Source organism: Manacus vitellinus, unplaced genomic scaffold, assembly GCF_001715985.3.
Source record: "Manacus vitellinus isolate BGI_N305 unplaced genomic scaffold, ASM171598v3 scaffold_87_pilon, whole genome shotgun sequence".
NCBI lineage: Eukaryota > Metazoa > Chordata > Aves > Passeriformes > Pipridae > Manacus > Manacus vitellinus.
This window is the reverse complement of record NW_021940854.1, coordinates 1,410,846-1,424,648: the sequence shown is the minus strand read 5'-3', so window position 1 is coordinate 1,424,648 and position 13,803 is coordinate 1,410,846. Positions and strand designations below refer to the sequence as shown.

The following is a 13,803-nucleotide window of genomic DNA, read 5'->3' as shown; positions in this document are numbered from 1 at the left end:
ATAGATACATATATATATGTGTATATCTATATTATACATATAGATATGTATATATATTATATATATGTATATTATACCTATATTATATATATGTATATTATACATATACATATACATATAGATAGATAGAAATATATATGTATTTCATATATATATATATATACACACACAGATAGATACATAGATAGAAATATAGATGGATATATTTCAGGTGCTGCCAGTGCTGCAGCTGGAGAGGACGAGGGGATTCTTGGCAGCTGTGAGGGGACGCTTTCCCCCAGAATCTGCCCTTTCCCTCAGGGCTTCCACAGCGCAAACATTCACCCTCACGGCTCCAAAACCACCGAGCTGGAGGCGCCCAGCGCCCGGCCGGGTCTGCCATGGAGAACACCCTGGGCAGGGCTCATCCAGCGGCCCCTCAGGGCTGTGTTTGTGCCACGGGTTTGTTTCATCACCGCCCCTGAGGGGCCCGCCAGCCAATTACAGGGGCCGCCTTCCCTTTTGACGTCACTTCCGCGTTTCCGGTAATGGCGGCGGCCCTGAGCGTGTGGGGCCGGCACCGCTGTCCCGTCCCTGGGCACCGCTGTCCCGTCGCTGGCACCGCCACTGCTTCGCTGTCACCGCGTCGCTGTCGCCGCCACCAGCCACCATGCAACTCGGACGATGTTGAGGCCCGCCGCTCCCTTCGCTTCGGCCCGGCCGCGCCTCCGCCCCACGTGGCCGGCGGGGGGGGGGGAGCGGGGTGTCCCCTGTCTCCCAACACCCGGGGGTGGCCGATGGGCAAGAGGGGGGGGATGCAAATGGGGGTTTGGCAGCAGCAGATATGCTGTGCCTGCGCCCCTTGTGACTCCGCACCCTGCCCTGCCAGCGGGGTGTCCAGTGTTTGTGGGGTTCCCCCCGACAGAGCCGCACCGGGGGATGCTGGAGCCGGGAGGAGGGCCGGGGGGCCGGGTGAGGGGTGCCGGGGTGTGTGACCCGCTGTTTGTCCCCGCAGATTGTCTGGAGCATGCTGGGGAACAGGCAGTTCTGCTCCTACAAGATGACGTGAGTTTTTGGGGGGCACAGGGTGGGCTGAGCCCGGGGGGGCTGTGGGAGGGACACACTCGGGTGCCCCTCAAATCTCGGCATGACCCCCTGTGCCACCACAGCCACACATGAGGCTGCAAGAGGCAAGTGGGCAGTGGGGTCTTCCTGCCCTTCCCTACTTAATTAATTCCCTCTCACCCCTTTTTCCAGCACCAAAACCCAGAACTTCTGTCGCAACGAGTACAACCTGACGGGGCTGTGCAACCGCTCGTCCTGCCCGCTGGCCAACAGCCAGTACGCCACCATCCGCGAGGAGAAAGGTGGGATCCCCTCTCCTGGGACGCCAGGAGGGATTTCCTCGTGGAAAGGGTGTCCAGGCATTGGAAGGGGCTGCCCAGGGAGGTGTTGGAGTCCCCATCCCTGGAGGTGTCCGAGGAATGACTGGACGCGGCACTCTGGGCTGGTGACGAGCTGGGGATGGGGCACAGGGTGGACTCGTCTTTCCCACCTGGATGTTCCTGAGCTCTGGCAGCTGCAGGGAGCCCGTGGGCAGGGAGGGGGTGAGGGGCACCCTGGCTCTGGGATGTGCTCAGTGGGAGCGTGTTCCCTGTTCCCAGGTCGGTGTTACCTGTACATGAAGACGATCGAGCGGGCGGCGTTTCCCCGGCGCCTCTGGGAGCGGGTGAGCTCAGGGGAGCAGAGGGGTCACAGAGAGGGCTCTGAGGGCCTTTACTGAGGGGCAGGGAGGGCGTCCCCATGACAAGAGGACACGGCCTCAAGCTGTGCCAGGGGAGGTTCAGGTTGGACATCAGGAGGAATTTCTTCCTGGAAAGGGTTGTTAAACACTGGAAGGGTCTGCCCAGGGAGGTGGTGGAGTCCCCATCCCTGGAGGTGTCCAAGGAACAACTCAGTGCCAAGGTGGGGATCGGGCACAGGTTGGACTCAATGGTCTGGGAGGCCTTTTCCAACCTCAGCAATTCTGGGAGGGATGTGACTGCTCCCAGATGTCCCTGCTGTGTAACTCAGCTCTCCCCCTGTGCCCCCCAGGTCCTGCTACACAAGAACTACGAGAAGGCTCTGGAGCAGATCGACGAGAACCTCATCTACTGGCCGCGGTTCATCCGGCACAAGTGCAAGCAGAGGTTCACCAAGATCACGCAGTACCTGATCCGCATCCGCAAGCTGACCCTCAAGAGGCAGTAAGGGACACCCCCAGCGGGCACTGCTGCCCCCCAGGACACTTACACCAGTTGCAGCCACGTTTCTAATGAGGAAAGTGCTGGCTGTTGCTGCCCAGAGGGTGACAGATTGCCTGTTGTTCCCTGCAGGAGGAAGCTCGTCCCGCTGCGCAGGAAGATCGAGAGGCGGGAGAAGAGGCGAGAGGTACCAACGCTCCTTCTGTCCCCTCTGGTCACTGCTCCTGGGCCTCAGCCTGACAGCTCCCCTCTCTCTCCTTTAGGAAAAAGCCCTGATTGCTGCTCAGCTGGATAATGCCATTGAGAAGGAACTGCTGGAGAGACTGAAGCAGGACACAGTAAGGATCCCCCTGGGAGCACACTTTAGTTTGATGCTGCCCGTGTGCAGGCTTTCCAAGTGTGCCTTCCTCCTGTGACCTACAGAAAATCCACTTTTTTTTTCCAGTATGGAGATATTTACAACTTCCCCATCCATGCCTTTGACAAAGCCCTACAACAGCAAGGGGCAGAGAGCGAGAGTGAGTCGGAGGCAGAGCAGGAAGAGGAGGAGGAGGAGGAGGTAAAGCTTTCAGCCACTGCCACATCACTCCTGCCCTGCCCCGGTGCTGAGCTGTGGCACTGCAGGGTGAGAAGAAGACATCAGGAGAGCTCAGGAAGCTTGGCCTTGGTGGCTCTTCTGCCATGAGTTGTGACCCTGTTGTGCTCAGTCCCAGCTCTGACTCTGTTTCTTGCAGGGTGTGGGTACAAGGGAGTTTGTGGAAGCAGAGGAGAGCGAGCTCAGTGACTTTGAGGTAGGTGAAGCACCAGGTGTAAACTGTCTGGTCACCTCCACCCTTTGGTGTCTCTGGTGATGGGTAAGAGCCAGCAAGATCAGATTTGTGGAAGGTACAGTCAGACTGCAGTGTATCCACACCAGCCCAGCTCCTCTGGTCAGACAGCTGGGAGCCAGGGATTATAGAAGGGACTTGGATACACGAGGTAATTTTGGAGAAAGGGGAGGTTTAGTTGCACAGCTTGCTCTGACATCACTCTTGTCACTCAATTCTTTCTCAGGACATGGATAAGCTGGAGACAAGTAGTGAAGAGGAGCAGGAAGAGGAGGAAGAAGTAGAGAAGAAAGCCTCTCACTCCAAATCTAAAGGGAAAACGCCCCTGAAAGGACCAGCCAGGAGAAAACGTCCCTACATTGAAATAGAGTATGAAGAAGAAACAGAGCCAACCACCAAAACAAAAGCAGCCTGAGGCCTCCCTGATCCCATTTGGTACTGACTGACAGGACTCCAGATCTGTCACCAGCTTTCACCACTGTGCAAGACCTTCAATAACTCCTTGTTTTATACTCCAGATGAAAAATTTTCTCTAAGAAAAGCAGGGTTTCTGTCCCAACCCCAGGCAAGGGCAGCAAGTTTGTACAACTGGATGAAGCACAGCTGTAAGGAAGAAGATCCCACACCTTCTCTACAGCCACAAAAAGCTCAGCTTGGACTGTGCTCCATGACAGGACCTGGCCTGGGGGGCACTGCTGCTTTGGGCCGTGGCTGGAGAAGCCACACGTGGCCCAGGGAGCACACACGTGTATTTTGGGGGACATGGCAGGTATGGGGCCAACAGGTGGGACAAGACAGGCAGTAACTTTAAATAAATAAACCAGTTTTACTGTACAAAATTGGGGTGGGTGCTGTCAGCCTCCTCACGTGCTCTCCTGCACCTTCCTGATGCATTCCCGCACACGGTTCTCCTCACAGCTGCTGTACACCCCTTCCAGCAGCACCTGCAACAAGAACAGCGGCATTCCTGGTGCCTTGGCTCTGGAAAAAGATTCCCAGTGGGCTTTATGGTGTTACCAACCTTCCCCCAGCTCTGCTGGGAGAGAGCTGCACAGGGCACGGCTCGATACCTGTCGATAGGTGTGGAGTCACCAGTTATTGATGCTTGAGGAAGGAACTGGGCACCTGCACACCCCACACTGCCCCTCCTCAGGTGCTGAGCCCCCGACTCACCTTCACCTGCCCTCTGGAGCAGTGATCCAGCAGGATGAGGCACTGGGTGGCCCTTTGGAGCAGGGCGGCTCTGACGGGCTCCGGCGTCGGGCCCGGGTCCGTGTGAACATCCCAGATCAGCCTCAGCAGGGCTCTGAGGAGCACGGGGAGCCTGCAGGGCATCCTGCCAGGGAGAACAGCACCACACCTCAGCCCAAAGCCTGCCCAAGCTAGGGGGAAGCCCAGCTTTGCTGAGCAGTTCCTGGGAGCTGCCTAAGGCCAGTGTGCCAGGAGGGGACGGACCTGGACACACAGGTAACCTTGGGATGGAGTGTCAGGAATGCTGTCACTGCACAGCCTGATTCACAGCACAGGGCTCACTCCACAGAGATTCAGCTTATAGCCAAGCTGATGCTTCCAGAACAGGCACAAGTTGGATGGAAACGAGGACCTGGCTTAATTTTTGGGCCAGATTTTTCAGCCAAGCAGCAATGCCAGTGACTCCTCCCTGGGACAAATCCTTAGGATTCCAGGGCCTGTTCCTCAAGCAGCAGTAACTTTGGCCCTTAAAGTGGAAACACTCAGGCCAGGGTTTGTGTTCAGGCCAGGTTTTCTGGGCACAGTGCCTCTCACCCCCGAGAGGTACCTGGGCCAGGCGTGCTCTATGGTGCACTGCAGTGTCTCCAGTATTCCCAGTCTGGCTTCTTCCTCAGGGCCATCAGAGACTTCCAGGTAGCCCAGGATGACTCGCTCCAGCCTCTTCAGGTGCCGCACCACCAGGATGCCGAGTCTGCAGGCACAGACACGGCCTGAGGGGGGAGGAGACCCTTGGATAGCCAGGCCAAGGCCCGTCCTGGTTGGGTCACTGCTCTCCCCTCCTCACAAAGGCAGGCAGGGCCCCTGTGCAGACCTGGTTCCTCTCCCCTCCCCAGCAAGGGCAGGGTGCCCAGGTGCAGCTCTGAGCTCTCACCTCCTGACGAAGGCGGGCAGGATCCCCCCATAGACCCTCCTCAGCGCCAGCCGGTGCTCCCCCTCCATGTGTGTCAGGACCAGCTGCAGCACCTCGTCGCACTGGGAGCGGGGTCTCACCTGGCCCTGGTGCCCCTGGTGCCGCTGGGATCGCTCCAGGATGGGCAGCAGGTCCAGCAGGCACAGTAGCACTGCCTGGTTTGGGGACAGACAGCAGAGCTGGGCAATCCTGGTCACATTCTGTCCAAAACACCAACCCTCTGAGCACCCCCAGCTGCTGCTGCTGCTCATCTGACAGGCCCAGCTACTCCTACCTGGATGAGAGGAGCCTCCCGGGAGTAGAGGTGGTTGTAGAGGGCGTGGAACACCACCTGGGCCCTGTTGAACTGGCACAGATCCGCACCCGGCTGCAACAACACAGAGCAGGGGGTTAGTCCTGGGCACCACACCCAGCTACAGCCTAAGGAAAGAGCACAGCCCTCCCAAACCCTGGGGCACCCTGGGCACGAGGAACTCTGCTCACAGGTGCTGGAAACGCAGGTTAAATGCTGCCACCCTCAGAAGCAGCCACTTCCTTCTCCTTATTTCACCTCCCCAGCTGCTGCTGTGCAGTTCCACTGGCAACACTTGCTGCTGTCGGGTTCGGGTGTGAACTGGCTGAGATGTGGCGAAGCAGTTCTCAGCTTTGTGTTACAGATGTAACAACTGCACAGGTTTAACCACACGGGGAAGAGAGGGCAGAACTGCTGGTTAACAGCAGAACCAGGAAGAGAAGTCAGGAATCCTAACAGGAGTCCAACCTACCCGAGGGAACGGCTGGAGCTGTGTCAGGGCAGGGTTAGGTTGGAGATCAGGAAAAGATTCTTCCCCCAGAGGGTGGTGGGGCACTGAACAGGCTCCCGAGGGTTTGGTCACAGCCCCAAGGCTGCCAGAGCTCAAGGAGCGTTTGGACAACGCTCTGAGGGATTCGAGGTCTCCCCTCCCTCACCACGTTGAGGACGATGTGGTGCAGGCACTGCACTCCCAGCACTTTGTTCTCCTCCTGGAAGTCGTCGGAGATGAGCAGTGAGGGCGGCAGGACCCGCTCCAGGTGAGGGCCCAGCCAGGGCCGGGTGACGTGGGGCAGCGTCCAGCAGAACACATGTTTGGTGGCAGGGTTGCGCTTCCAGGTGTCCCTGGAGACACAAACACCAGCTCAGGGAACACTGGGAATAATGACCACTGCTTTCCTGGGCACTGGGGCCAGCTGACAGCAAACCCAGACTGATCCCCCCCAACATCTTCCATTACCGGGCATTTGCAAAGCTCCTGGCCTCTAATCATGTGTTTTATTTATTACTTAATAGATATTCTTCATTTACCCCCTTTATATCTCATGTTTGTAACGCCTGAGCTCAGTGCCCCAAAGGCTTCCAGCACTCCCCACACAGAGTCACCCAGCCCGTTCCCTCCCCTCCCTACTCACTTGGTTAACTCCTGTTTCAGGAGCCCCATCACGGCTCCAAACCTTCCTTCCTCATCCCCATCCTTTCCCCGCAGGAATTCAGCCACGGACGCGCAGCCTGCGGCCCAGACCAGCGTCTCCAGCAGCTCCCGGGCCACTGCCCGGCTCCTCTCGGTGGTCCAGGGCCGCTCCTCGAGGTGTGTGACAGCGAAGACGTAGATGTGTGCCAGCACACGGCGCAGCGCGGGACCCACCGCGGGCGCCCCGGGGCATTCCTGGCTCCTCCCGGCATCCTCCAGCTTCTTCAGCAGGAGCGCAAACACGGCGCCCACCTGCTGTGCCCTCTCTGCCGCAGCAGCGTGCTCCCTGTCCCGGCCGGGGGGTCCGACCCGTCCTGCTCCCGCCCCGGGGGGGCCGCGGACTCGCCAGCGCGGCCGCCAGCTCGCCCAGCGCCGCGGGGCTGCCGGGCCCGAGGAGGAGCCACCGCGGGTCCGCCGCCTCCAGCAGCTCCCTGAGGGCTCCGGGGCCATCGCACAGCGACAGCCGGGCCTGCAGCAGCACCTGCTCGGCCGAGGGGACCGAGGGGGGCGGCGGCGCTGCCCGGGAGCCCCCTCCGGCCTCAGGCCACTGGCATCCATGGCGCGCCTAAAACCGCGCTAAATACACATCCCTGCCGGCAAGCAGCGCCTTCCGGGGCGCGGAGACCCCCGAGAGACCCTACAGAGACCCGAAAAACCCGCTTCGAGACCCCGCGGTCCCCTCCGCGCCCTACGCACCAGCGGCTCGAACTGTCCGCAAAATACACCCCGCTTGCCGTAAAGCCGGCGCGCCGGGGGGGGCGTGGCGCCGCGAGAATAAATTACCATGGATAATTAGCGGCGAAAATGCGGGAGAGGAGGGGCGGTGCGGGGCGAAAAGAGCGAAACAGGGGGATGTGAGGGGACGAATCGATGGTGTGGAATGCGCTGTATCGGTGTGATGGGAGAACTGCGCAGGCTTGAGATTCGGCCTGACTTCGATAGAAGTGGGTGGGCGGCGTAGGTCTGGGCGCGGGAAGGGCGTCCATTGATCCTTCCGGTTCATGACCATGATGAATGGGATGGACACGCGCCTGCGTGACGTGTGCGCCCTCAGTTACGACATCGCACAGTCCCTTCTGACCGCCGGGGGGTCCTGACGTCACACGTGACGTCATATTTACACTTGTCATGTCAAAAATAGTTGTGCCAGGAAGCGAAAGGAAATAGTGGGAGGGGCTAGTGACGTCATTGCTGGCGTGGTCACAGTTTGGAGGTGTCAAAAATCAGCATTGCTGGCATGGTCACAGCTTGGAGGTGTCAAAAATCAGCGAAAATGGGCAAATTTCAGGGGGTGCCCTGTGATGTCACTGCTGATGTCATCACTTATAGGTGTCAAAAACCAGTGGAAATGGGCAAACTGGGGGGTGCAGGGGAGCTTTTGGGTTGTGCTTATGCGCCTTCTGTGGCACCTGGGGGGGTCTCAGCATCTCTCCTTGGGCTTTTTGGGTCCCCAAAATGCTCCTGGGTCCTCGGGGTCCTGGGTCCCACCCCTTGCATTCTCTTGGGCCCCCCTGAAGTGCCCCCAAGGCACCTGGGGGGGTCTCAGCATCCCCCCCGACTCCCCCCGAACGGCCCCGTAGCCCCCACAGCTCAGACTGGCTGAGAAATCACCATTTAATAATTTTTTACACAAAACTGTACATTCCCTCCACGCCCCCCCGAGGGTGTGAGGGGGGAACAGGTACAAAAATACTCTGTGCAGCAAAGTTGGGGTGGGGGGGGAGGACACGACACCCCCCTTCCCGACCCTGTGGGGGGCTCAGCTCCCCACAGGGAATCCCGGGAGGCCCCGGCTCCGTGTGGAGCAACGAGGGGGACGACTCAAAACCCCAACCAAAGCCACGACCCCCCAGTTAAAAATCCCAGCTGGGAGATTCGGGACGAGCCGTGCGGCCCCGGGGTGGGGGGCAATGCTGCGTGTGTGGAGCTGCAATCCCACAGTCCCACGATGGATCCCACGGGATGAGGCCGGTCTGGAGCAGGGCTGGCTCACACCAGCTCGTCCAGGAGGGTCCCGATGCCAGCACGGGGCTGTGCCGGACCAGCCATGGGCTTGTTGCACATGGGGCACACGCAGCGCACCTCCAGCCACTTCACCAGGCACCTGTGGGCAGGGACACGCTGAATTCCAGCCCTGCGAGCGGGAATTCCCCCCTTCCCCGAACCCCACCACTTCCATGTGGAAGCGTCTGCACGCAGCACCCCCAAGCTCCTCCTTGGCCTAAAATCCTCCAGGACCACACGCGCAGGTCTGCTGTGGGAGGTGACAACCACGGGAGCGATGGTGAACGGCTGGGGAAATCCCGGGCACTTCCAGCTGGGAGCTCAGCTCAGTTCCCAAACCGCCTCCAGGGAGGGGGATTCCCTCCCAGTCCCCAGCCTTGTGGTGCCAGCACATCCACACATCATATCCCAAACATCCCATCCCATCCCAATCCCAGCACATCCACACATCCCATCCCCAAATATCCCATCCCAGTCCCAGCATATCCACACATCCCATCCCCAAACATCCCATCCCCAAACATCCCATCCCATCCCAGTCCCAGCATATCCACACATCCCATCCCCAAACATCCCATCCCCAAACATCCCATCCCATCCCAATCCCAGCACATCCCCACATCCCATCCCCAAACATCCCATCCCATCCCGGTCCCATCCCATCCCCACATCACATCCCTGTCCCACCCTCCCCATCTGCTCCTGAGCCGCCCTCAGCCCCCCCTGGAGCAGATGGGAAGCATCCTCAGCCTTATCCCTGTGAACCCCAAATCCATCCCGAGCCAGAGGCGGCCCCGCTCACCCCGTGCACGTTCAGCCTCCGGGCATCGCCCTTCAAAACCACCTGAGGGAGAAAAGGAGGGAGAGGGTCGAACACTGGGAAGGAGGATCCTGCCCCGGCAGGGGCTGAGCGGGGCCGGGCAGGGGCAGGGTGAGCCCGGGGGTGTTTCTGGGCAGGTTGTCCCATCCCACCCCTTTGGAAGGTGCCCTCCTGGGACGAGCAGCCTCGGGCCCTGCCATGTCCCCTCCTGCCCACCCCAAACCCGCCCAGGGGCAGCCCCGGGCGTTACCTCCTTGTACCCGAAGCGCTCGCTCTGCGCCTGGTGCCGCAGTTTGCTGCAGAGGGGGAGAGAAAGGCACCGTGAGCGTCACGGCCACGTGCGAACAGCGCTGTGGAACATTCCAGGGGCACAGGGAATCGGGGGAGCACGCCCTTCCCGGCCGGGATTTGGGGATCAGCAGCTCTGGGGCTGCCTTTGGGCAGCGGGCAGGGCCAGCCCGAGCTGCTCCCGCGGGGCAGGAACGGGATGCCAAGGGCTGGCAGCCCCGATTGTTTGCCTTAGGAAGTCGTTCACGGCGCAGGAAGTGCTGGATTTCCAGCCGGCAGCTCCCGGCCCTGCTGTGACCTTGGGTCGGGAAAACCGGCTGGCACAGAAACCCAGCGGGAACGGGGAGGAAGGGGCAGTTTGCAGCGGGGCTTCTACTCCCAGCGAGGCACCAAAACGCGCTTCCACAGCCCCAAAAACTTCTGGGGGACACAGGGGACACGGGCAGGGCTGAGCCAGCCGGGAACAGCAGCAGCTGCCCCGGCTTTGGGGTTAAAAATAGCCCTCCCCGACCAGGGAGCGATGTAAAGGCACATCCTCCCTCTCCCTGCCCGACACAATGTGTCCCTCCTGCCGTCCCCTGGAAAACAAGAGCCCCTTCCTGCGCTTCCTGCCCTGCTCCGGGAGCTGCAGGGACCACGATCCCAGCAGGGTTTGTCCCCCTGTTCTGGGGCAGGACAAGGGAAGGGCCGGGGGTGCCCCAGGGCTGCCCACCCACCCCCTGGCACAGCCCCCCGGCTCACCTGATGAAGTAGCAGCAGAAGATGAGGCTGAGCACGAAGATGAAGATGCCGGTGCCGAAAATGACCATGTAGATGTTGAGGGGCAGGTCCTGGAAGGTGAGGGGCGGCATCGTGCAGGGTTTACTGGGGTAAACCAGCCCCAGGCTGCAGGAGCACCCTTGGGGGAGAGCAGAAAAGTCAGTGTTGAGGGTGGAAAAAGGGGGAAAGGAGGTGAAGATGATGTGTTGTGAGAGCAGGGAGAGCCTGGGCTGGCTCTGTCCCCTCTGGAGTTTGCAAAGTGGGCAGAAACCAACGCCAGGACATCGTCCCGCGAGCTGTGATCCTGTGAGATCTGTGAGATCTCCCCTGGAAGAGCAGCAGCCCCTCAGAGCAGCTCAGTGAGGCACCAGCAGCTGCATTTCCACAGCCACCAAACCCTCCTCCAGCAGCACAACTGTACCCCAGGCACAACGCAGGCGGCTGGGAGACCAGGAGGCCCCGTGCTTTCATCTCCAGAGGAACACATGGAGGCTGGAAAGGGATTTAGGGAAGGACAGAGCGAAAAAAAACCACCCCAGCTTGAAAAACAAGAACAGTTGGTGTCTGTCACTGCGCTGTGGGAGCAGCAGAAGCAGGAGCTGGTTTGTCCTCGGTGCTGGGGATGCTGATCCAACCCCCTTTCCCAGCAAAACCACGGGTGCCAGTCCCAGCCTGATGCCCAGGACACCACGGGGGACATGTGGGTGTCACACAGGGCTGGTGACAGTGGGACAGTCCCGCTGAACCGAGGGGAACAGGCACAGAGACCCCAAGCCCTGAATACATCTCAGACTGTGCTCTCCCAAGAGCTGGAGCTCTGATTTCTCCTCAGCTCTCACCCAGACAGGACTTTAGAAAGAGAGGAGCCCCCTCTGTGCCCCACAGAGCAGCTCCCCCAGCCCCTTCCTCCCTCTCAGCACCCTCCTCCTCCTCAAAAACCTCCTCCACTGTGCCACTGGAGCAGCACCAGAGGAGAGCCTGCACTGTAGGAAAGGGGGTTTTCCTGCCCCAGAGGGCAGAGCCACTTGTAATCACCACAAACAATCCATCATCCACCTCGTGCCCAGGGCTGGAAAGGGAGGATTTGCTTGCTGGGTCCCCCTCTCTCCTGGCCTCCTGCTCCTGAGACCACCAGGTGCAGGAAAAGACAATAGGAAAGGTTTCATTATTTTTTGCCATTTCCTTGCTGGAAATGATTTGAGAAATGCTCCAAAAATAAAAAAAAAATCCCCCCCAAACCAAACCAAAGCATATACAGCTCTGGGAAAAAAACAAACCCACTGAGCAAGGACATGAGGTAATGCTGGTGCACCTGGAGGAGGGACAGGGGTGATGGAGGAAGCCAGGCTGGGCAGAGGGAGGTGGGTTGTGGTAACAATAACAGGCCACAGTGAAACAATAACCCTTCCCATGGGCCTTCCAGGCCATTCCCAGGAGCTGCTGAGGAGCACCAGCCTCTGTGCCACAGGAGTGGGGACAGGAAGGGTCCCAAAAGTAGAGCCTGGAGAGGGGAGAGGGGCTGATGGCCAGCAGGGCATGGCCTGGACCTGCTGGTGGCCACCTGTGATGAGCTGGAAAAGCCCTTGTCTGGAATGGCAGGAGAAGAATTGGGATGGGAAAGCCCTTGTTTGGGAGAGCAAGAGGAGAATTGGGCTGGGAAAGCCCTTGTCTGGGAGAGCAGGAGGAGAATTGGGATGGGAAAGCCCCTGTCAGGGACAGTGGGAGGAGAATCAGCTCCCCAGAGAGTGGGGGAAGCTGGGATGTGCATCCTGCAGGTATTCCAGGAGAAGTATCAGGTGGGATGGGAAAGAGAACCCCAAGAGACAAAAAACCCTCCCTAGCACACGATCCAAACCAGCCCCCCCAGCCCCCCTGCTCTGCATGGGGCCATCCCTCCCTCCCACCCCATGGGGCAGAAATCCTATTCCCTGACCCCAGAGCTGCTCCCTGAGCTCTGCTCCACGTGAAGACACCCGAAATCCCCACAGGGGGACACATCCAAGGGGAAAAGCCCTCTGGGTGCTGGGAGAGGGGCAGCCAAACAGTCAGCAGGGGAAGCCTGAGGTGGAACATGAGCTGCTGGAGCAGCCCCAGGGCGAGGGAAGCAGAGAGGAGCTGACAAGTCCCTGCCAGCCACAACACAGCTAATTGTGGACTCACCAGCTCAGCAGGGTCATTCCCGTTCAACGGGGCATCCAGGAATTCATGAGCTCTGGGCTGTGAGGCCAAAAAGTGGCCCCAGGGAAGTGCCTTCGTGGGATGGTCCTGCCAGGACGAGCCCAGGAGCTGCTGAGCTCAGCATCCCCAAAAAGCAAGGCCCTCCCACCCCTTCCACCCCTTCCCAGAAGAGCCTGGGGGGTGCCTGGGTGGTTTTGATTATCACAAACCCCTTCACCAGACAAAGGCACCCGTGTTTTTAGCTCAACAGAAATGGATCAAATCCGGGCTCAGATGACGTGAAATTAAGAGCTGATGAGCACCAAACCCATGTCACCAGCTCAAGTCTCCCAGAACCAGAACTCCCAAAGACTGGAGCAGTTATTCAGTTGGAAAAAAAAAAAAAGAGAAAAGAGGGATCAGCTGACATGTCCCCACAGACACCTGGGGACTTTCTGGACTCTCCTCCCGCACAAAGGATGCTCAGGAAGGTGCTTTGTTCTGCCAGCAAAGTATTTCTCACCCAAACTGCCAAAGCTTTGGCCCCTCAGACGCCACATTTTGGAGCATTTCAAGTCAGGACAGACACAAGTTTCCACCCGGGCTGCGCAGGCTCAGGGTTTTTGCTGAGCTGGGGCTTCTCCCTCACCCCGATTCTTGTTCAATAAAACAAATGGAAAACTCAGCAGGTCATTAAATAAAACCATTCTTTCTCCTCCCACACAAAGGCTGTGGGGCTTTGCATCAGAAAATTGAATGCAACTTCCACATAATTTTTGCTGGATGGGGTTTCCTGCAAAAGCTGCCCCTAAGCCAAGCAGTTCTCTGGTGGGGGGACAACCAGCTCCCCTCCAAACGATGGCCCCTGGACTGTGGATGAACCACAGGTGAGCAACAGGAGGAGAAGTTGTGGTGCAAAGGAGGAGCTGAGGTGCAGAGGCAGCAGTTCGGCCCTCAGGCCTTGAGGATGATTTCAATAAACCTATTTAGGCTGAAAATGGGATTTCTTAGTGGATCTCAGACTTCTTCTTCCCACCGACAGCCCCAGCTCTGTAAAGGTCCTGGACAGCACTGGGCCCTT

At 59.0% G+C, this 13,803-nt stretch overlaps 3 protein-coding genes and 1 non-coding gene across 4 annotated transcripts; 2 read left to right on the top strand and 2 right to left on the bottom strand.

Moving 5' to 3' along the window:
• Positions 1-629: 629 nt before the first annotated feature.
• Positions 630-3,888, top strand: MAK16 (MAK16 homolog). Its single transcript, XM_029965010.1, has 10 exons — positions 630-665; positions 995-1,044; positions 1,237-1,346; positions 1,644-1,708; positions 2,074-2,225; positions 2,355-2,409; positions 2,486-2,560; positions 2,668-2,781; positions 2,957-3,013; positions 3,276-3,888. Exons 2-10 carry the CDS (start codon positions 1,007-1,009, stop codon positions 3,462-3,464), a joined length of 855 nt encoding a protein of 284 aa, XP_029820870.1. The 5' UTR covers positions 630-665; positions 995-1,006; the 3' UTR covers positions 3,465-3,888.
• On the bottom strand, positions 3,852-7,480 carry TTI2 (TELO2 interacting protein 2). Its single transcript, XM_029964992.1, is given in 10 exon segments — positions 3,852-3,993; positions 4,223-4,385; positions 4,848-4,991; positions 5,172-5,365; positions 5,485-5,577; positions 6,159-6,345; positions 6,636-6,978; positions 6,981-7,034; positions 7,037-7,241; positions 7,391-7,480. Coding segments are annotated over 10 exon segments (1,554 nt in total). The 3' UTR covers positions 3,852-3,912.
• Positions 7,481-7,682: 202 nt separating this feature from the next.
• LOC112841362 lies at positions 7,683-7,776 on the top strand. The gene has a single exon (XR_003212964.1). It is a non-coding gene; the product is annotated as a small nucleolar RNA U13 (small nucleolar RNA).
• Positions 7,777-8,683: 907 nt separating this feature from the next.
• Positions 8,684-10,850, bottom strand: RNF122 (ring finger protein 122). Its single transcript, XM_029964991.1, has 6 exons — positions 10,841-10,850; positions 10,548-10,704; positions 9,769-9,814; positions 9,501-9,542; positions 8,865-8,986; positions 8,684-8,798 (listed from the first exon to the last, which is right to left on the bottom strand). The coding sequence occupies exons 1-6, from the start codon at positions 10,848-10,850 to the stop codon at positions 8,684-8,686; spliced, it is 492 nt and encodes a 163-aa protein (XP_029820851.1).
• Between the last annotated feature and the right edge of the window lie 2,953 nt (positions 10,851-13,803).

Coding starts and splice junctions, on each gene's coding strand:
- RNF122 (XM_029964991.1), bottom strand. Junction 9,815..10,547: donor TTCTGCTGCTACTTCATCAG/GTGAGCCGGGGG, acceptor CCCCCTCTGCAG/CAAACTGCGGCACCAGGCGC. Junction 8,987..9,500: donor GGAGGCTGAACGTGCACGGG/GTGAGCGGGGCC, acceptor GGATTTCCCCAG/CCGTTCACCATCGCTCCCGT.
- MAK16 (XM_029965010.1), top strand. CDS start 1,007: ATGCTGGGGAACAGGCAGTTCTGCTCCTACAAGATGAC. Junction 1,045..1,236: donor TTCTGCTCCTACAAGATGAC/GTGAGTTTTTGG, acceptor CCCTTTTTCCAG/CACCAAAACCCAGAACTTCT. Junction 2,561..2,667: donor AGAGACTGAAGCAGGACACA/GTAAGGATCCCC, acceptor TTTTTTTTCCAG/TATGGAGATATTTACAACTT.